Below are 22,585 nucleotides of genomic sequence, written 5' to 3'. Positions count from 1 at the left end.
AAGGCAACGTTAGCTTGACATGAGCCCAACCTCCAGGGATCCTGTAAAAATCCCTTTGGAAACTTCCTTTATCTCTACTCCCCCCCAGGATATATGTTGGCAGTCATCCCCCGAGCATATGGCGCACTGATATACATGTGAAGGGGCTCATGACAAGGTTTTACTAGACGGTAGTGAATGACCTTTTCCCAACAACAGCTAGCCCCTCAAAGCCCTGGAAACCTTGCTTCCAAATTCCTTAGAGACTTCTGCTATCCCTAACCTCCTCCCAACTTGAAAGTACATAATGGGCTCTTTCTGTCCATGGGTCCTGCCCCTGTGCTTTAATAAAACCACCCTTTGCACCAAAGACGTCCCAAGAATTCTTTCTTGACCATTGGCTTCCAAACCCCAACATTTCACATCAATTTATATGTTTATATTTATAATTTTTTAAAGATTTAAAAAGTGTTTTTAAGTCATCTCTACACCCAACATGGGGCTCGAACTCACAACCCTGAAATCGAGAGTTGCATGCTCTCCGACAGAGCCGGCCAGGCGCCCCTATATATATTTATAATTTTAACATTTTTTCCTCTGAATTACTTTAGGGTGTGAGATGCATACTCCTTTATGCCCTCCATATTGTCTCCTAAGTGCAGGAAGACTTTTCTATACAACCACAGTACAACTTCCAAGCCAGAGATTTAACACTAACATAACAGAGTCATTATTCAAATTTTGCTAATTGCCTCAATAATCTCTTTAATGTCATTTTTTTTTCTCAGTTAAGTATCCAATCCCAGATCATGGACTGCATTTAGTTGTTGTTATGGGTTGAATTGTTTCTCCTCCGAAAAGTCATGTAGGACCTCAGCACATGACTTCATTGGGAGATGAGGTCTAACAGAAGCAATCAAGTTAAAATAAGGTCATTAGAGTGGGCACTAATCCAATATGACCGGCGTCCTTATAGAAAGGGACGACTGGACGCAGAGAGTGCACAGAGGGAAGCCGATGTGAAGAGACGCAGGGAGAAGACGGCCATCTCCGGGCCAGACAGAGAGGCCTGGGACACGTACTTTCCTGCCAGCCTCCGAAGGAACCCGCCCACTCCTTGATCTCAGATCTGTAGCCTCCAGAACTGAGACAATAAATTTCTGTTGAAGCCACTGGCTTGTGGCAATTTGTTACAGCAGTCCGAGGAAACGAATACAGTTGTCAGGTCACGTTTAGGAGCCCTTCTGGCGTGATGAATGACTAGCAGGTGACCCACCGGGACAGCCACCCAGGGAAAGAGCTCCTTCTCCAGGGAGCCACAGGCTGCCTGGCTTTCAGAGCGAGTGTTCAGGGATCCACAGCACCGATTAGATGAGCTCTGGGGGGACTTTCTCCTTTTCAATGTCTACCAGGGACGTGAGGTGGGCCGGCACCCAGTGCTGGACCCCGGGTTCACCCAGGGGGCACCAAGGCTTTGAGGAGGAAGCCAAGGGGCAGGGGGGCTGGCAGAGGGCAAGGAGAGGCTGCATGGGGCTGTCCAGGGGGCTCCCTGGGTGAGGTGAGGGTTTCCTAGGGGTTTTTTTCCCCCCAGAAAAGACAGTTTTTAAAGTTTTCACTTAGGGGCGCCTGGGTGGCACAGCGGTTAAGCGTCTGCCTTCGGCTCAGGGCGTGATCCCAGCGTTCTTGGTTCGAGCCCCACATCAGGCTCCTCTCCTATGAGCCTGCTTCTTCCTCTCCCACTCCCCCTGCTTGTGTTCCCTCTCTCACTGGCTGTCTCTATCTCTGTTAAGTAAATAAATAAAATCTTTAAAATAAATAAATAAATAAATAAAGTTTTCACTTAAAGGTTGAACTGAAGTTCCCTGGTATCTTTCTGTTGGCTGAGTAGCACTGTGGCTGCCTCCTTCTGGCGGCTGGACAAACAGCCACAGCCTGGGGTCTCCCTGGCAGTAGGGCCTTGAGGAGGGAGGAAATCAACAGCTCGCTGCTGATTCAGGAAAGGAATGCCTCACTCTCTTCCCTGAAGGGCAAACAGGACCTCCGAGCTCTGGGACCCAACCAGGAACGATGCAAAAAGTGGTTCCTCTTTTGGAAAGACCACTCACTACAGGCGCAATGAATCTGATTCCCAGGGAACATGTGGGGTGCCGAGAGGCATGTCTCCAACACCCCACGGCTTAGGAGAATGTCGTCACCTGCAGACGCATCTAGAGCAGGGCTGAGCCAGGAACCCGCAGTGCCCCCAGGAGCTTGGATCCTAATTGGAATGGGCTAAAAGGTGACCAACATAGGATTCAGGGCTGAGAGAGAGGACACGAGCCCACGGTGAATCACTTAGCAACTTTAGATCAGAGGTTTTCAGTCTCAGCCCTATTGACGTTTTGGACCAGATCATTCTTTATTGTGGGATCTGTTCTGCACATTACAGGGCGTGTAGCAGCACCCTTGACCTCTCCCCACTTAGATGCGAGTAGCATCCCTCTCCCCAAGACGTGACAATCGAGAACGTCTCCAGACTGTCAAATGGTCCCTTGGGGGGCAAAACTGCCCTTGACTGAGAACTGTTCCTTTAGATTAAAAAAAAAAAAAATTAAGATTTATTTACTTATTTGCGAGAAAGAGAGAGAGAAAGAGCACAAGCAGGGGGAGGGGCAGAGGGAGAGAGAAAATCCTCAAGCAGACTCCCCTCTGAGTGCAGAGCCCAACTCGGGGCTCGGTCTCACGACCCTGAGATCAGGACCTGAGCTGAAACCAAGAGTGAGACACTTAATCGACTGAGCCACTCCGGCGCCCCTCGATAAAAATTAATCTCAGACTTGCTAATTTTTTTTTTTTTTGCAATGACTTGAAATCTTGCTCAAGAGTCTAAATGACCCAATTGAAACCCCAGTATCTGAACTCCACTGGAAGTGGGAAAAAGCAAGGGAGAGAGCAGTTCATGACGTGGTGTCTAACTTGCTCTCTCCTTGCAGTTTCAGTGACCTTGGGCAGTCAGCATGCCCCGCTCTCCTCTGTTTGCACTGCTGCTGTGCCTGCTGGGCAGGGCAGAAACGGCGGCCGGTCCACCTCAGAGCTGGCTGCGTTTCAGGAACAGCTGGGAGCCCTCTCCGGGGGCTTTCCAAGCTTAATGAGTTCTTATTTGTAAAGTTCCTTACAAAGCTCAGGCCAGGATGCTATGGGAAGTCCAAGTGACTAGGATTCTCGCCACCCTCTTAAAAAGAACATTCCCGAGTGAAAGGGCTGCGAGAGCCAGAACTGAGCTTATAGGAGGGAGTGGGTGCGCCAGTCATGAAGCAGTCCTTGCGAAGCGCATTTGAGACCGTAAAGAAAGAGCGTAATACTTTCCAACTTTCTGGGCCTCCTCCTATTCTCTAGAGCAGGAAATTATGTAAAGTGTTTCCTGAACAGCTGAAGTATGTTAGAAACCTGCTAGCATTCTCTACATTATCTCCAGGAAATAGACGCTGAAGAATTTCTTTGCAACAAGAAACTATGTGAGCTCTGCCGCCCATTGTCACCTGAATGGGATGGGTGTTCGCTCTGGGAAGGGAAGACTCTGATCTTCTTGGCTCATTTGCGTGTCAGAGTCAGTGTCCTAAAGAACATACCCTGAAGAGAACAGCTTCGGGGTGTGTGTGTGGAGAGAGAGAGACAGAGACAGAGAATATGAAGAACTTTCTTTGCCAGGTAATTTAGCAATGTCAGTAATAGCTTGCTAGTTATCTACTTATCCTCACTTAATCTTCGGGTGGGGTAAGGATGAGGTCAACCTCTTGCGTGTTAGGCATCATTCTAGAAAGCGCAACCAAAGAAAACTGATAAGCCGCATCCCACCTCTAGAGACTTGCTCTGTCCGAGGCCCGAGCCCATAAATCTCCCAGGGTGGGGGTCCACAGGCATCCTGGCCCAGCAGGCCAAGTGTGAGCCTCACAAGCGCATGCACTTTGGGATGCTGGTGGGGTCACGGTACGAGAGCCATCTGGGAGCCATCTGGGAGCCAGCTGTGACTCTGGCGAGCAAATCCCCCCGGTCTCCTACGAGAAGGGCAAGCGCGATTACCAGAGCAGAAATACCAGCGGAAAACGACAGTTGTTACCTGCAGAGCAAGGAACAAGGCCTAGAAAGGAAGCCAGCTCCCGAAGAGAATGACAGATCTGATATGCTGCTGAAGGCCAGCAAGTTCCCTGCTTCCTAACAACAGCTCGGGACCATTCCCTGCGGCAGCGCGGCCTGGGATCCAACACTGGGAGAGTGTGTGATTTGCCTTTCAGAGACCTGGCTGTCAGCGGGAGGACGAGGAGCCAAACACGTCCTGTTGATACCGCCCACCCTCTGGGGCCTGCAGGGAAGCTGGACGTGAGGCCAGAGGGAGAAATACGAAGTCCTGCCTGCCATCTTCTCTCCCCGGGGGGAGGTACCACACTCTTAGCGCGCTTCATCGTGCCTCTTGGAACGAATGTCAACCAAATGCCATCTTTTAGGGACAGCAGTTACAGCTCCTGTAGTCAAGTCACAGCCAACGTCATTGGCCTGAGGCCGTAAACTACCGCATGAACCGGGCCCTCAGTCTGTAGAGTGCGCGACTCCTGATCTCAAGATCATGAGTTTGAGCCCCCCCTTGGGTGTAAAGATTAAGGGGGGGGAGAAAAAGCTGAACTACTGCATGAAGTGAACTCAGATGGTGACATTAATAAAAGGGGGGGCACATTAATAAAAGGGTCGGTTAAGGATCTGACTTCAGCTCAGGTCATAACCTCAGGGTCCTGGGATCGAGCCCCGCGTTGGGCTCTCTGCTCAGCAGTGGAGTCTGCTTCTCCCTCTCCCTCTGTGCTCTCTCTCAAGTAAATAAGTAAAATCTTTTAAAAAAAAGAAAAGAAAAAAAGCCACTGTGTATAGAGTAAATTGGAAAGATCTATACCTCAAGTCTGTAGTATTGTGAAGGTGGCTGCACCTCTGAGAACCTAATTTTCATCAGGCTAGGAGCTCCTTTCCCTGAAAAGCTCACATGTATTGCATACAGTTTTCAGGGTTCATGGGCCCCATGAAGGCCTATCCTCTGCACCTCAGGCTACTCAGGTTAAGAATTCCTATTTATGAAAAAATGTATAATTAAATGGTGAGATTTCATTTTAATCTTTCTGGTATTCTGTAGTTTTAAATTTTCTAAAATTAGTATTACTCTGTCACCAGGAAACATTATTTTACAAAGTTACCAAAAAGAAAGAAAAGGGAAAACCTTCATACTCACTCAATTGCTTCCCCAGAGGGACAGAGACAATTGGTTGAGAAGATGGGCAGGAACGGTGCTGGGACAGTCACTAGTCACCTAAAACTTTGGTCTAAATCAGAGTTTGATTCTACACGTCTTCTGGTTTCTACACGTTTTCCCACATTTCTCCTGTATTCCAACAGTTGTGCCCCAAAAACAGTACGTGGGTTTTTGGTTTTGGGGATTTTTTGTAGCTTCCATCAAGAATTACTGTCCATGTATCAGACCTTGACTTCTCGTTCAGTTTGAGTTAATTCAAAGTTCTCTTCTTCATCCGATCCTTCCTCGTCTTCCCTTGTTTTTGTGGGTAAGCTTCCAATATTTCTGCCTGAACCTGTTCAAGTTCTAAACAGCAAGACTTGTTCAGAGAAGAAAATGCAGTTTTGTTTTGCTGCCTCAGTGTGTTCAAGGAGCTTTACGTCACGGGAAAGGCCCATCTGTCGTTTGTAGTGACAAGCTGCCAAGCAAACCATCGCCAAGTTGGACTTGGGTGGCTCAGGTGGCCGTTGCCACGGCCAGTGAGAAGTTCGATGAGGAGGTGCTCCCGACACTCTGTCTGCCAGAATTAAGAAGGGAAATGGTGGGTGCAGGAAGAGAACGCAGAGGTCCCCTCAGGTGGGAGGCACCGTTCACAAAGCTAAGGCCAGCATGTAAAAGGCCTCAGGGCTCACAAAACAGCCAATTTTTGGATTGAATCCTATTGTTGAGCATAGAAACAAATCCGCGGTTCATCTCGTGTTGATGTACAGCTGTGCATGATGAGAAAAACAAAAAAGAAGGGCACCTGGCTGGTGCCGTCGGTGAAGCACGTGACCCTTGATCTCGGGGTTTTAAGTTCGAGCCCCATGCTGGGTGTAGAGATTACGTCAAAATAAAATCTTAGGGGCGCCTGGGTGGCTCAGTCAGTTAAGCGTCTGCCTTCGGCTCAGGTCATGATCTCAGGGTCCTGGGATCGAGTCCCGCATCGGGCTCCCTGCTCAGCAGGGAGCCTGCTTCTCCCTCTACCTCTGCCCCTGCTTGTGTTCCCTCTCTCGCGCTCTGTCAAATAAATAAATAAAATCTTTAAAAATAAATAAATAAAAATAATAAAATCTTAGGGGCACCTGGGTGGCTCCGTTGGTTGGGCTCTGCCTTTGGCTCAAGTCATGATCCCAGAGTCCTGGGATCCAGCCTCACATTGGGCTTCTTGCTCAGCGGGGAGCCTGCTTCTCCCTCTCTCTCTGCCTGCTGCTCCCCCTGCTTGTGCTCGAGATCTCTCCCTGTCAAATAAATAAAATCTTAAAAAAAAAAAAAAAGAGTAATAGTAAAAACTTAGCCTAGAAGGTAAAATCTGTCTTGTGGCTAGAACACTACCTGAGATACCAATATTAACACAGTATTTACTATCTGTAAAGAACTTATTTTATACTAGGGGTTGTGCTATTTTGATGGCCCAAGGGTCACTCATAACATACAGAAGAGGCATCATTTGAACTCAGGCAGAGCTGACTCTTAATGACTAGTCTTTTCTACCGCACATCCCAGAACTAGGATGGGGAAGGGCATACCCAGCTGTGAAAAGCCTGAGAGGAATGCACAACTGATCAATAGGAGAGGGTTTGACGCATGAAACTCCTACACAGCGTTAGGAAACTGTCCCAAATACTTAGGAGGAACAGGCGTTTATAAGACACCAGAATAATGCTTTCAAACTAGGCCAGCAACATGCCATTTAACATACAAATGCTCAAAATTAAATTGCTCTTCCGCCCTCAAAAACAAAACAAAAGCCTATTTGATAGCGTGAGTGTTTTTATCATCTTTATTAGCCAGGGCGATGAGACTAAAGGCAGTAACGTTGCTGAGCACTTTCCACTCCACGCTCCCTTGGGGGAGGGGCGCTGCATGATTTGGCCAGGTCTTGTTCATCACAAATTAGGTCAACAGCCTGATCTCAAAAGAAAGCACCATTAATGACATGTTTCAAGGGCTTTCCAAAACCAGCCAGCTGGGTTTTGGCAAGCTCCGACAGGGCGGAGGGAGACGAGGGGTAGCCAGCTTCACTTTTCTTTATGGCCTTCTGAACTTGGGGTGCGTAATCTCACAAGGGTTCCGACTGCCCAACAAACTGAAGATTTTGCTCCTAGAACTATTGATAGGATAAAAAGAACATACCGCTTTGGTGAACACCATTTTGGTTTTAATGGACCTGGTTCTTGGAAGCTCCAGAAGAGAAAAAGCAGCAGCAGCAACTTGAGGCCAAACGCTGAAACAAAATCCTACTTAACACTGAAGATCTACTAGAACGAGAAATTATCCAGTTTTTATCTTTTCAGTGATCATGCGGCCACAGAAAGATTGAGGGTGAAGGAATAATCCAACAGCCTTAAGAAATGGAATATTTATACCCTACTTTGTTCCAAAAACAGTAGCCTGATAGGATTTAAAGCTGATACAATTTAGTAAGGTAAAGAATCAACATTTGGTGCAGTGCTTAACACTGGTGCTCAACCTCTAACCATAGCGTAACTAGGGATTTCTGCAACGAGCAAAGAAGGGCGAGATTTTCCTGTATTTGCCTCATGAAAATGTGTTACCTTCCCACCCCTACTTACCTACTACAAACTAATACGAACCTAAAAGTTACGGGCAAGATGAACTTATTAAAGTTTTAAATGAGATTTAAAACTGATAGGAGCTACAAAATGTGGTACACATTAATAAAAGCTATCTAGACATTAACACTTTGTGAAAGAGGAAAAGTTTGGTGGCTGTACAGTGTTTTATCAGACTTAAAAAAAAAATCAAGCTGAATATGCAAACTCATTCTCAGAAAATTGCATCCAGTTAAGTTCAATAAAAACACACACAAGTCTCCATGGCTTCACATTCCACAGAAACCATCATGCTAAAAATGTTACCCAAGACATGAAAATGTATTCCCGGTGATCAGCTGTCTCCTGTCCATGACTTCACTACTGGGTCATGCTTTCCGTCTGAAAACAACAGACCTTGACGCTTCTCACCAGCATGTATTCCACTGGTCCCTCAGCCCACTAAGCCCCACCTCTCTTACCACAAAAATGTCCGGTTTCCAGGTTTACTTCCACATTCTTTGTTCTCACATTCACAACTTCGGAGTCCAGTGTCTAAGGGACTGACCTTGGAGCAAGGGTAGGAAAAAAGGGCAGTGGAGCAAGTAGGTAGGACAGGAAGGGCAGTCTGTACCGGTTCGTGACTTCTCTTCTGCCTCTTTATGGAAGGCTTTGTATAGAAAAAGTCGAGAAAATGACCAGAGCTCCCACCAGGCCACACTGAGCTCGGGAGGACCAGGCGTAACATGGCTCGGTGTTCCAAATTAGAAACTTGGCTGCCGGCTAATAAGCATTAGCCGAAGTATTCTCTATATCCACACCTAAATAAGCATTAAATATTTCACAATTAAACTTTGAAAGTCTGTTATCTCCAAAAGGAAAAACGTACTTAGGTGCAGGCTGGTGAACTAAGGAGGTAAGAATATCCTTACGTTTATTCCGAGACAAAGTAAATGGAAATCTGTTGCATTGTACTACTCCTGACTTGCAAAACTAGCTGATTTTACTGAATACCGTAGCCCTTTGTGGTCCTAACTCACTTTCGGTCTTCAACCCAAATGCCCACCTCCACCCTCAGCTCTAGAGCTTCCATGGGAAAACAAGCAGGCAACGCTGTCCGATTTCAGCAGTGGAGGCTTCGCTCATGACTTTTCCACTCATCAAAGGAGAAACGTACAGTAGTGTTTTTAAGGTGCATTTCATTTGTCCTAAGATTCTGGGGCACTTTGGTTAACCCTCCTTCTCTCCCCCAAATCCATTTCTTATACTGCTAATAGCATAACTACTCTTTAGATTAGTGGCTTTACACCTGGACTGTACAGAAAGAGCATAAGGGGATTAAATTTAAAAGAGAAAATACTTGGACCCCACCCCTTACCAATTAAGCAGAATTTCTGGGTAAACCAATGTACATCTTTGGAATCACGTACAGCCTTGAAGTTTGGGACAGATGAATTCTACCTGGAGCTCGAGGAGACTTGTGATTAAATTTATATATTTATATATATATATATATATATGTTTTTTTTTCCCCCCCTCCCAATCCCATCTCCCTGGCCAGAGAGATTTAAGGAGACCCTGGCTGAGGGCTTCTGGGAAATTTTGTTCATTTTTCTATAAAAACTTCTGAAAAATTCTATTCTGGCTGGTGTGTAGTGGATATGACGTCTGGAAGCGCCAACGGCCATTATTTACAAAGAATGGAAGCAGCCGAGAGCAAAGCCAGAACTCCTAAGTGGGCAGGAAAAAGTTATCACCCTTGCATCCTTGATGACCTCACAAACCTGACATCAAACCGTGTCTACAACCAGAACCACACGTCTGGTTACTCACAGGGGTTTGGTTCCGGCACACTTCACAGCAATCTGAACAAGTCCAAATTAGAAAGCAATACATAGGAACGGTGAAGTAAAGAAAAGGGTCGAATTTAATCTTTATTTACAGGACACTGCAAGAGAGGAGATTCCACATAGAAATAAGAAACCCACTGAGAGGAGGAGCTGCACACAGTTTGTACAGTTTGGAACTGGTCAAGTATAGTTTTGTTGTAAAAAGTGCTACAATAACAAAACACATTTAAAAAGAGTTCTTAGTAGAGAAACAGTAAGACGAACTTCTACCCAACAGAGTACACAACAAACAACTTTCTGCCTCAGCTGTACAATCTAAAAGTTGAAGGTCCCAGGAGTGCCGTCCTGAACTTGGAACGTATAGCCTTCAGAGGTAGTTTCTGGCACAACATTCTGATCTTCCTCTTCCTGGAAGTATTAAAAAACAAAACCAAACAATATAATTCCACAGACATAGCACAATTCTAGGCAGCAGTCTGCCTAGAAGTCTGTATTTACTCTTAAGGTCTTCATTTGCATGTTACACCTTTATTACTATAACCGTATTTCAGTATTTCAAATAGGGGAGAGAGCTGCCGAAACTTGCCAATTCAGGAGCGCCTGGGAGAGGAAGAGCCTGAATGGGTGAAGGAACGCTACCACAACAGAGATCTTCTTCCCCACCCGTCACTTTCAGTAGGTTGCCCACTTCTCCATCAACTCCTGCACAAACTTACTCTCAAGATATTCTTAAGTCCCTAAGACTATTCATTCGAAAGTAGTGATTTTTTAAGATTTTTAAAATTTCTAGTTAAAGATTGTATGATCATCAAGCCAAACATCTGAGGAGCAAATACGTACATCATGTCCTACTCACACTGGTATTTTGCCATATTCAACAAGGACGCAGGGCTCATTGAAAAAGTATAAGGGAAAAAAATCTTAGGGGCTTGACTTTGTGTGTTTTCCAAATTCCTGTCAACATTACCATGTTACTCACCTCTACAGAGAAATACTTCTCAATTAAGTTTAATGAAGCTTTGTACACAGACTCATTTTCATGGTTTTGCAGAGCTTCAATTTTGTCCAAACCTCCACATTCTTCAATCATTATACTAAGTTTCTCAGTTTCACCTAGTTTCTCAGCAGCCTAAAACAAAATTCCAAGTTTACTGGAATTTACTAAATCGTCTATTTTAATGAAAATAATGTTTACGTTTGGGCATTGATGTATATCCGACAACCACCTGAAAAGTTTCTTCAACAATCCTATGAGATGGTTTTATCCCCAATTCACATTTTCTTTTCTTTTTTTTTTTTTTTTTAAGATTTTATCTATTTATTTGAAAGAGAGAGCACAAGTGGGGTGAAGGGCAGAGGAAGCAGACTCCCCACTGAGCAGGGAGCCTGACGTGGGGCTCACTCCTGGGATCACAACCAGAGCCAAAGGCAGACGCTTAACTGACTAAGCCACCCAGGCGCCCCTCCGGTTTACATTTTCTAAAAATCTGTACCCGCTCTCAGCAGCTACTTCTGCAGCGCTAGCCGGATCCTACAGTAGTTCTCAATCATTTCTGTGCATCAAAAGCACCTGGGCAATTTTAAAAACGACACCATATCCAGTTACATTTGGTCTGTGTTGGGAACACAAAATTACTGTTTTATAAAAGCACCTGAGGGGCACCTGCGGGGCTCAGTTAAGCATCTGGCTCTTGGTTTCAGCTCAAGTCATGATGTCAGGGGTCGTGGGACTGAGCCCCACAATGGGTTCTGCACTCAGGCTGCTGAGATTCTCTCTCTCCCCTGCCCCGTCCCCCCAACACATGCTCTGTCTCATAAATGAATGAATGAGTGAATGAGTCAGTGAGTAAATAAATAAATACATAAAATCTTTTTTAAAAAGCACTTCAGATAACACCAAAATGTAGTCAAGGTTGAGAACTATCGTTTAAGGGCAAAGATGGCCTAAGGTGTATAAAAATAAATTTCCCTGATTGGATTATTTGCTGATACCAAGAACATATTAGGTATAAAATTGATATTATGGTTAGCCTTTTTTAAAGTCCTCAAATTTTAGGATACATAAATATTTACAGATAAAATAACTTATATGCTTCAAATAATTTAAAGGATTTAGGTAGGGGGGGGGAGTAGGAAAAAAGGCCAAATGTTGACAAATTATTTATGCTGGGTAATGGGTACACCACGCATTATTATTCTAGACTCGACTGCTCTAGGTAAAATTTTCATAATCGGAAGTTTAAAGTCGTTCGGTAGGACCTACCTACCTTCAACCACGGTGACAAAGTGCTACATGCTAGCAAGCTCGGGTTGATTAGGAAAGGAACCAGAAGAAAAATAAAATTAGACAACTAAGTCATCAAAACTTAATTCCACCAAAACTCAGTATGACATTGGAGAATTAAAGATTTTTGACAAAACAGATAGGAACGAATCCTGTCCACACACAGACTTGATTTCAATTCGGGTCACCTACTTGTCATCTCCTTTAAATCTCTTATAATCCCTTGTCACGTCTTACCAAGAGTGTGCCCCGCAGAAAAAGCCTTTCTAATTCTGTGGCCTACTGAGTAAACTTAGCTGCCCTACTCTGAGTCTAAATATCCTTAATTACTATCAAGCCCAAATTCAAATGCTATCTTATGACTTACCTGAAAGATATTTGAAATGGCATCCAGAATAACCAGAATAATTTTGGTATCTTTTGCAGTTAAGAGGTTCATCAATGGTTCTATTATGCCACAGTGAACGAGGTATACAATCTGTTCGACTGTCCCACCACTTGTATAGTTGGTCACAGCCCATACAGCTTCCTTTTGTGTCTTAAAGTCTGCCTAATAAACATAAGGAAACAAGTTTACTTTAGAAGGACTGTAAAAACAAGATCCCAAAAGTACAGTTATCGAAAAACAAGGACTAAAACTACCAACTGACTCCATCCAACCTTAAGTAAATAAAAGAGGTTACTGGCCACCATTTAGCAAAGGACTCGAAGTAGAACCCAACACCGGTATGTTAAGATTCTTACCAAGCACGGCTCTACCAAATGCCCGTCCGTAAATACTAACATCCTCTGATGAAGTATTAAGACTTCATTACCTTAGAGAGAACACCAACGAGGAATGGGACTAATCCATGATTCACAACTTGCTGTATCTGGTCCTGGCGACCAGCTGTGATGTTTGACATTGTCCATGTAGCTTCCTTCTGAATGTTAGTTTTGGGGTTCGTTAGCAGGCTGGGAAAGACAGCAAGTGCTCCTGCATCTATTACAACCTGAGTCTGTTCGTCTGTCCCAGTGACAATATTTCCTATGGCTCTTAGCGCAGGAGTCTGAAAAGGAAAAAAAAAATGTTGATGCCAACAGTTACCTTTTATGTTTTCCAGCACTGCTCAAAAACTCTATACCTTAAAGGTTTTGACAAGTCAGAGGCTCCTCATGGCCTAAAACAGGCAAGGTGTCAACATTAGCATCAGTTGACCGTGCTTCTTCTGGTTTATATTCTCATCTAAAAGTCAACAACTTACCACAATGGGCAACTCAGTAGCTCCTAGAAGCTTCACAAGCTGCGGCACGACTCCTGTTTTCACAACCATTTCAATCCGTTCATTTGGACCATCGGTAAGGTAGGAAATGGCCCAGCAGGTATCTGCTAATACTTCTGGGTCATCGTGATGCAGGAGACGAACTAAGGTAGGAAGGATCTGTTCAACAGCATCTAACGGGGGTGCGGGATTCTTGTTGCGACAGAGGTTTGAAAGCGTCCAAGTCAGGTTCCGTAAGTAACCACACTGAGGGGAGAGAAAAATGCAATCACAGGTCTCTCTATATTTTGAGGGGGTGGGAAAAATTAGAATCAAGAAGTGAGTAACCTGGCTTATGTTAGTAACTTACTGCTAAAGATGACATATCGGGAACCGCAAGGAGAGCCAAGAGCGGATCAACTGCACCATACTTGATAACCAAGTCTCGAAAAACTGAACCGTCACCTAAAAAAAAAGGCAAGGTTAATCATAATCGACTTGTCTAGCACCACGGATGTTCAGTGACTCAGTGCACCAGCGTCCTAACACAAAGACAATACTCCAGCAAATTCTCAAACTTACTTAGATGCCACTAGCTTCCCTTATAAGCACTGGAAGCAAGCAAGTGTAAATCTTAACACACAGGTCACTATTACCTATGACAAGGGACTTCTCCCAACCTCAGTATGATTAGAGACAGTCAAAAGAATTTTAAATCCGAGTACCTGCGATGTTTCCTAGAGCCCATACAGCTTGTTCACTGATGTGGGCATGCGAAGATGCCAGAAGAGAAATGAATGCTGGGATAGCACCTCCATCTACCACAGCCTTGGTCTGTTCTGATGTGCCGGAAGCAATGTTAGTGAGAGCCCAAGCAGATTCAAACTGAATGGGACTACAATCAGTTCTGCCCAAGAAGGACACAAATTTTGGAATCAAACCAGCCCGGATTATGTTGTCTATGGGGGGCTGTTTTTCCCTAGAAAGCAGTTTCCTAAGGGTAAGCAAAAAGAGAAACAAAAGTTAAAGATGATTATCAAGATAAGTTTGTTAACTTTAAAAATCAATTTAAAATGCAATTCAAGAGTTTAGAACTTGAGGTAACCTTTTAAAGTACTGCACTAAATGTTCAGATCTCCTGGAACTTAGGAGATGAACAGACTGGCTGCACAGTGCTGCCACACGTGGTGTCTTTAACTACCTTTTTTCCAAAACTGAAATATTACCAATAATGTAAATCAGCCTCCTCTCGGCATCCCCAGAAACTACTTTAGATCTTGTCACTTTAAAACTTCGACAATCTGACACAATTACACAACCATTGTTAATTTGTGTTTCCCTAAGTACTAGTGAGGTTAAACACCTTTTCCTTCATCATTTGTCACTTGACTTGTTTTTCAGCACACTGCCAAACTAGAGATGGATGTCACAAATATTTGTATTTGCTAGAGGAAAGAGTAAATGCGCCATTCTAAATGGATGTGCCAATCCCACTTACTGAATAATTCCTCCTGACACCAACTTGAAATGCCACCTTGACAAAAACTTTGTAATTTACTCAAAAAGCACACCCAAAGGTTAATACCGATTATCACTGGGGGTGGGCAGGACTTAAGGCAACTGTGATTTATACAAAATCAGTTTCACCTAAGGGAAGATTCTAATGAAAACAGGCCTATGGCCAACTTAATCTTTATTTTACCCATGCCATCTGTCTGTCTCTTCCCCACGAAAAAAATTCCGAAAGGGTTGATATCTTAGGTTGCCCACGCTTTGGCAGAAAAGACTTACCTAGCAGCTTGAGTAGCCTGGAGCTGGCTTTCCAAATTGTTGCTATTTATGCCTTTGACAATGTCATCAACAGACCAATTTACAGTGCCCTGCAAGGACAGTGGTATTAATTTCACAAATTATTATTTTTAAGATTAAGCAAACAAAATCCCTACTTGCCATTGTGAAGACATTTTTAGGTTTATAATCAGTTACTAGAAGTTTAGCCTTACATGCAATTTTGGCTATTAAATATTCGTACTTTCATGTGCAGAACAGTGCTCAAACTTGGTGTATGACTCACTGGAATCTCCAGTTACGGAGTATCATCACAGAATTTTGTCACTAAAAGAGGAGACTGTGAACAATTTAATAAATGAAATTAGAGCAGTTTGAAGGTTGTTCCTACATTAGTCTCAATCACTTGCTTTCAGATATGCTGTTAGGGAGAAAGGGATAGACTTATATAGGCAACGTGCTGGGGATTTTCCTATCTAAGCTTATAATCTATGCATTTCATTTCCACAGTACAGTGCTACAAATGCTTCATATTGTGATTGCAGAAGCGTTTGAGAATCAGTGCTACAGTTAACTCAAAAAGACAGCATCCCTTTTTCCGTAGGAGCTTACAACTTAACAAGGAAAATGTGAAAAATAGATAACCATAAAACAAATGGTGAATACTCCTGTTCTGTTAGCATTTACTCTCCATCTTTAGTGCACAACTGGGATGCTAGGGGAATTCTGAAAAAGGATAATTTTTCCTGGTAGGTTGACCAAGGAGTGCTATCAGAAGATAGGATTTGAATATAGTACCCCCAAAATAACACATAGGTACTATTCAGCGAAAAAAAAATTTGAGGCATTAAAGGGTCCCAGTATCATTGAAAGACAAAAAAGATAAACTGAAAATCTAAGATTGATCTAATTTACAAAAAAAAAATTGTTTTTCAAAGAATATAGATTTAAAACTACCAAAGTTTTTAAGCAGAGAAAGAAGAGGTATTTTAAGACTATGTTTAGGTAAATAGTATGTGGCATAGAATTTNNGGAAAGATAAATTAGAAAACCAATGAAAATATTTCAGGAGGAAAAAGATCTGAACAAAGCTAGTGAGAAGTACAAAAACACCCTAACACCCTAAAAAGCCAGAAAGTGATTGGTTCTAGACACACTAACTTTCAATTAACACTGGAATGGCCAGTTGAGGACTGAACTGGTGGCTAGAAATGCAGGGAAACCTGAAAGGAGTTCAGAGCTAAAGGAGACCTTAGAATCAGCTTCAGTAGATTATGAAGAGCTAAAACCATTAGGTCAGGAATGTTATGTAAATTTCTTTCTTTCTTTAAGTAGGCTCCATGCCCCGCGTGGAGCCCAATGAGGGGCTCAGATCTCACAAGCCTGAGATCAGGACCTGAGCTGAGGCAGAGTGGGATTCTTTTTTTTTTTTTTTTAATTTTTTTTTTTTTTTTAAGATTTTATTTATTCGACAGAGATAGAGACAGCCAGCGAGAGAGGGAACACAAGCAGGGGGAGTGGGAGAGGAAGAAGCAGGCTCCCAGCGGAAGAGCCCGATGTGGGGCTCGATCCCAGAATGCTGGGATCACGCCCTGAGCCGAAGGCAGACGCTCAACCGTTGTGCCACCCAGGCGCCCCCAGAGTGGGATTCTTAAGCCACCCAGGCGCCCCTTTATTATTTAAATTTCTAAGAAAAGCCCCATATTGATTTTGTGGGTTTGCCGTAATTCATAATCTAAAATATATATTTACCTGGTTGTTGCGGTTTTCCTGCAGTGGAGAGGTAGCGTCATCAGGAAATGAGCTTACGTTTCTCCTTTTTAGCATCTGGTCATCCTTCTTTGCTTTCCTCAGTTCCACATTAACTTCTATTCGGCGCCGCCTCATTTCCTTGGAAAAAGATAACCCACTTTACTTACTGTTATCAGTTTTTTTGCGAAGTGAGGACATTTATTTCAAATTTCCTCAAAGTTCTGATCCCTTCCCAAATATCTTTCCATTTAAAAAATATCGTAGGAAAGCAAACAGAAGGTACTCACCGTACTGTCTTTCCCCTTGTTCTTGAATCTGTTAAGGCGGGCAGCTGGTGAATTAGCATTCTCGTTGGTGGACATGGTTGAGACAAAGGGAGAAAGCTGTAAGATGGAGAGAAAATATTTCCCTTTTATCATTTTGCTTTGTCAGTAAGAAAAGCATTAACAGAATCAGGTATATATACTGGATCCACACTCGTCTATTAGAGGAGCAACTTCCTTTTTCAGCACTATGAAATAGTGAACTGGCCAAACAGTATTAGTCCCCTCCTCTCTGAAGGACTGGGACTTCCTGGAGCAGTGCTGTCCATCAGAAATAGAAAGCAAGCTACATAAATTTAAATTTCCTAGTAACCACATTTTTCAAAAAGAAACGAGTGAAACTGATTTTAATCTATTTTGTTTAACCTAACACATCCAATATGTTCTCATTTCAACATATTATAGTATTTCGAGTTATTGAGATATTTTACACTTTTTTCATCCCAATTCTCTGAAATCTTGTACGTACTTTAGGCTTACAGCATATCCCAATCCGGGCTAGCCACATCCGTTTGGTGACTACCATACTGGACAGTGCAACTGTACTATTTCAATTAAACAGTTAATTGAAGACGAGGGGAACTAAGCTCACAGTTAAAACCTATGTCCTACGGGCAACAAATCCATATCCTGGAGGCTCTCTCTATTGTCTTTAAATGACCAAAATAGGTACATTCTCCACACTTGAAAATTAAAGAAATACTTGGCCCATCATCACATTATGGAGTCTTCCATAACATTTCGTGTCAATACTGAAAACTCGAGACAGTTCTGCATCCTCAGCATCTCGCAACCATTATCACTTCCGGGAATTTCGAGTGCATGCACTTAATTAGGCTGGTATCAACTGTGCTTCATTCAGACTGGGATCTTAGAAGAGCGATCGCCAAAAGGGGACGAAAGTACAAATCCTCCTTACAATTTGTTATCTTTCATTCCGTGATGTTCTTTCCCGACGCTGTGTCACAGCCAACCCTGGGCCTACGTGTTAAAAGACAGTTCTTCCAACTGCCACCCCCATCTCCAGGCCCTTCCCCTGCCCCCCACCCGGGAGGATGCAGCGGGGAACGGGCGGAGGAGGGACCAGAGGCGCTGGGCCGCCTCCCGGGACTCTCGCCCTCGGGCCTCACTGATTTTCCGGGCCGCAACGCGCCAGAGGTGCAGCCGCAGTTCGCAGAGCCTCGGCGGCCTTAAACCCAAGCCCACGCACCGCGAAACAGCCGCCTCGTCAACGAACGACGCCCCCGAGGCCTGGTCAACGGGAGAGACCAGAGCCAGGTCGGGCGTGTACTCCGGGCCTCCCCTCCCGCCACCCGCAGCGGAGGGCGGCCTGCAGGTCTGCCGTTATCACTCGGGTCGGGCTCCGGCCTGAGTTCCTACCTACACGGCCGGCTCAGGCTTCCACAGGAGGCGGTCCCGGGCGCGCAGGTTGCGGATCAGCTGCCCTCAAAACGTCCACTACGGATCACCCCAAAGACGGTGTGGCTCGTGCAGCCGGCCGGCGCGATTTAAATTTCCCGGTGTCCCCGCATTCCGATTGGCTGGTTCGAGCCTACTCTGCGCGCCCATTGGCGTATTTAAAAAACACGTTAAGTTGGGGGGGGTCATAGGGCCAAGAAGAAGAGACGATAATATCGCGAGATATGGGAGCGGCCGGACAATCCCAGAGCGCTTTGCAGTTGGGTGAAGAAAGACTCCAGATCCCGGCATGCAGCGGGTCAGGTCTCAGCCCCAACTTGGCCGGAACCGAGGGCCTCTGCAGAGAGTTAATGCCAGGGAGGTCGCTCGCAAGTCGTTTTGCCTGGGCGACTGCTTTAACCAAAACACCACAACTGATTTCCAAACTAATTCTCTTAAAAATCTTGATATAGAAGAGGTGGGTTAAAAAAAAAAATCTTGATATAGAAACATACTGCTATGAGTTTTTTCCTTGATAGGACACAGTGGGAACTTGGCCGGGGTTTCTGGCGATTATGGAAGGAAGGGATAAGGCAAATTTGTGTTGCATTTTTTGTTGTTTTATTTTTTTTAACTTGTGTCATAAAAAACTGCAGAGAAGCCACAAATCTGGTAACAAAAGATTTCTCATGCCTGTTTCTCCTGACACTCTTATTTTTCAATATTTTCAAATACAGAAGAATTGCAAATCTTATCCGGATTTGCCAAATGTTAACATTTTGCAATTTTGCTATTTCTCTGTGTATACACACAAACGCACAGATGCGTGTGTGCGTGTTAAGGTACTATGTAAAAGCCATATATATATATATATATATATATATATATATATATACACACACACACACACACTTTTGAATCACTTGAGAGTAAGTTTTAGAAATTCTATCCCTTAGCCATTAAATCCTTAAGTGTGTATCTTCTGATGACTTTCTCTTATATGGCCACACTACAATCATCAAATTCAGGACAAATGAACTTGTTTTGTTTTGTTTAAGGATTTTTTTTTTTTTAAGATTTTATTTACTTGAGAGAGAGAGCGTGCACAGAGGGAGAGGGAGAAGCTGACTCCCTGCTGAGCAGGGAGTCCCATGCAGGGCTGGATCCCAGGACCCTGGGATCATGACCTGAGCTGAAGGCAGACACTTAACCGACTGAGCCACCCAGGTGCCCCTTTTAAGGATTTTTTTTAAATTGTTTTTTTTGTTTGTTTGCTTTGGCTTTTGTTTTTTTTGGGAGGGTTAGTAATCTCTACATCCACGGTGGGGCTCAAATTCATGACCCCAAGATCAAGAGTTGCATGCTCTATTGACTGAGCCAGCCAGGGACTCCAGGACAACTGAATTTTGATGCTATTATTTATAATATAGCCTGTGTTCAAGTTTTGCCAATTGTTCCAATGTGTTCTATGCTGTATTTTACACTTTTCTGAATAAAATCTTTGCACTTTCTTGCATCGCAAATGATTATCAGAGCATCAGACTTAAAGATTCTGCAATTTTTCTATTCTAAAAAGGGTATTTTTAGAAACGTTATTGGTTTATTACTATAAATAAATTCAAACATTGAACTTTGTCCATTCTTGTAGGCGTTTGTTCCAGCCTCACTCATTGTGTAGCAACCGTGGGGTTCATTGGCAGTTGATTCTACTCCCACCTATTCAGTCAGTAAGATCTCATCTCCCCAAGTGCAAAAATGTGGAAAGAATTCACCCCTAAACCAGTCATTGCAAGGGATTCTCTTGGCTACCGTGAATGGTTCAGGGCCAGGCATATGACCTAAATTCATTCAGTTGGGAAGCCTATGCCTTTGTTTAATGACTGGAGATAGGAAAGCAGGCTCTGTTCTTCTGAACTGGGGGATGTGAGTCCTAGAAATTTGAATAGGACAATTGTAGAGAAACCATGAAAGCTCTGATCAACAGCCTGCCCTACCTCTGAAGTTTGCAATTATATAACTTTGCAATTATGTCACCTGATACACTTCCTTTGTTGTTTAAGCTAGTGATACTGGGCTTTCTTTTGCTTGAAAATATGGAGTAATATGTGCCCAGAAGCATTCTAAGTGTTTTACATATATTAATACATCTAATCTTCACAACTCTGTATTGTAGTATTATTATTACCTGTACCATTTCACAGAAGGGAAGACTGAATTAGGAGTGGTTAAGTAGCTTGTCCAGGTTCACACAGCCAGTAAATGGTAGACGGGATTCAGACCCAGGCTGCCATCCTCTTGACCACTATTCTGTTCCCTCACCTGAAAACAACCTGAAACAGAAATATGATGTCAAAAGTGAAAGTTGCCTTTGCAAGATACAGTGTTGTCCTGGGGGTACCATTCACCCTCTACTCTTAGCTATTATAGTTTGGACAGAGATTCAGGAGAGGGCTTTGTCTGGCCTACGCCAGTCAGTACATTCCATCCCCAAACCTGGGGATTGGTTTGGTGATGAAGATGTAACACAATGCAATAAAATGTTTACTGAGCCCTTCTTTGTGTGTGATGTCCTCTCTCTTTCACTGGACTGCGTGTGCTGATGGCGTGAGCCTGAAACTCCGCTGCTTTCAGAGAAGCAAATCCAAGTGTGTCTAAGGCTAAATAATCGTAGCTTGTCTGTCAGCCGTTCTTTCAAGTAAAAACCATTTTGCACTGAAAAAGCAGTTCGGTTATCTTGCAACTCAAACATCACACAATTTCTTTCCCCGAAAGACAACCACTGTGGGGCGCCTGGCTGGCTCAGTCTCTGGAGCTTGCAGCTCTTGATCTCAGGGTCCCACGATGGGGGTAGAGATTACCTAAAGATGAAATGTTCTTTTAAAAACTGAAGGGGAAAAAAAGGCAGCCATTGTATTTTGGTATGTGATAGAAGTGATTTATGTATACTTCCCATTTTGTCACACGAAATATTAAAAAGATGTGTCCTCGAGTGTGGACATTTAATACAATTGACAATTTTACAGGGGTCATCAAGGACATTAAGTGAAGCTGGCTACCTCCACCCCCTTGGCCAGTGCGTCAACATGAAGGATGACTATTACTAGTTTGGTTCCGCTGCCTTGATTCACTGAGGTATCCGTTTTACCCACTGTCATTTCTGTGCCACCAATGCTAAATGATTAGTGAATTGTTATTTACTAGTAATGTCCTAATTATCGTTAAAAGCATTTCCTTAACGACTCGGGGTTTACAGGTAATAAAACAGTGACATACGACACACAGACACCTAAGATTTTAAAGATACACACCAAAATGTTAACAGCGGTAAGCTCCACGTGGTAGAATTTTGGTCAATTTCAATTTTCATCATTCGGCTTACCGAAACTTGACACAATTCTACAAGGAACAGGCGTTCGGTGTCTAAGGAGAAAACGAAACTGTTTATTTTTAAAAACCACGAATGCAGCATTTTCACATGCAACAAGCATAGACATATAGTGCATGGAACCAAAAAGTCTCTGAATCTTTATCCAAGACCCAGGACAGGATAAAAACAAACAAAATCCCTATTGTTTTGGATTGACGGACCTTGTTATATCCATTTCCCCTTCAATCTAGAGGGAAAGAAGAGACAGGGGAGAAAAATGGACGTTAAACGAGTGAGGAAGAAGGGCAGAGTTGGGGGGGAGGGAGCCTGTTCCCCCTGGAATCCCTCAACAGTCCCCAGCACAAAATGGTTTATGACAATGCTGCACGCTGAATAACTGCGGGAAAGAAAGGGAAGGACGAGCAGTAAGAGACAGGAAGGTTGTGGGGTGCCTAAGTGCATAAGGAGCTCAAGCTCTGCGACAGGCGGCACTAGGCGGTCCCACGGAACTTTGTGCAACGCAGACACCCGAGCTCATCCAGGTAAACAGAATTAGAACGGAGGGAGGACAGGCATTGGAATTTCGTCTAAGTTCCCCCAATGCGCGTAACACGCAGCCAGGACAGCGAACCTTCCGAGAACCCCGCAGGCAAGAAGCCGCCCAAAGGCTCCCGCGTGCCGGCCACGCAGTCCCGGAGCACAGGGATGAGGAGGGCCACGCGCAGGCGCACGGGGGTGCGGGCGGCGGGCCCGGCGGAGGG

At 44.0% G+C, this 22,585-nt stretch overlaps 1 protein-coding gene and 1 long non-coding RNA gene across 3 annotated transcripts; both read right to left on the bottom strand.

The window, feature by feature from the left end:
• Window positions 1-9,730: 9,730 nt before the first annotated feature.
• Window positions 9,731-18,596, bottom strand: KPNA2 (karyopherin subunit alpha 2). 2 transcript variants are annotated; one of them, XM_008693636.2, is made up of 12 exons: window positions 18,440-18,570; window positions 17,979-18,040; window positions 17,024-17,119; window positions 16,737-16,874; window positions 14,988-15,076; window positions 13,922-14,190; window positions 13,567-13,661; window positions 13,200-13,463; window positions 12,771-13,004; window positions 12,323-12,505; window positions 10,651-10,800; window positions 9,731-10,079 (listed from the first exon to the last, which is right to left on the bottom strand). In XM_008693636.2, the coding sequence occupies exons 3-12, from the start codon at window positions 17,096-17,098 to the stop codon at window positions 9,987-9,989; spliced, it is 1,590 nt and encodes a 529-aa protein (XP_008691858.1). In that variant the 5' UTR covers window positions 17,099-17,119; window positions 17,979-18,040; window positions 18,440-18,570; the 3' UTR covers window positions 9,731-9,986. The 2 variants fall into 2 exon arrangements, with proteins under 2 accessions (XP_008691858.1, XP_008691857.1); XM_008693635.2 differs by lacking the exon at window positions 17,979-18,040 and having other exon boundaries at window positions 18,440-18,596.
• Window positions 18,597-19,773: 1,177 nt separating this feature from the next.
• LOC103665652 lies at window positions 19,774-22,555 on the bottom strand. The gene is made up of 3 exons (XR_569329.2): window positions 22,456-22,555; window positions 21,766-21,877; window positions 19,774-20,787 (listed from the first exon to the last, which is right to left on the bottom strand). It is a non-coding gene; the product is annotated as an uncharacterized LOC103665652 (long non-coding RNA).
• Window positions 22,556-22,585: the final 30 nt, after the last annotated feature.

The sequence above is a fragment of the Ursus maritimus genome, unplaced genomic scaffold (assembly GCF_017311325.1).
Source record: "Ursus maritimus isolate PB19 unplaced genomic scaffold, ASM1731132v1 scaffold_24, whole genome shotgun sequence".
NCBI lineage: Eukaryota > Metazoa > Chordata > Mammalia > Carnivora > Ursidae > Ursus > Ursus maritimus.
This window is presented reverse-complemented; position numbering and strand designations above follow the sequence as displayed.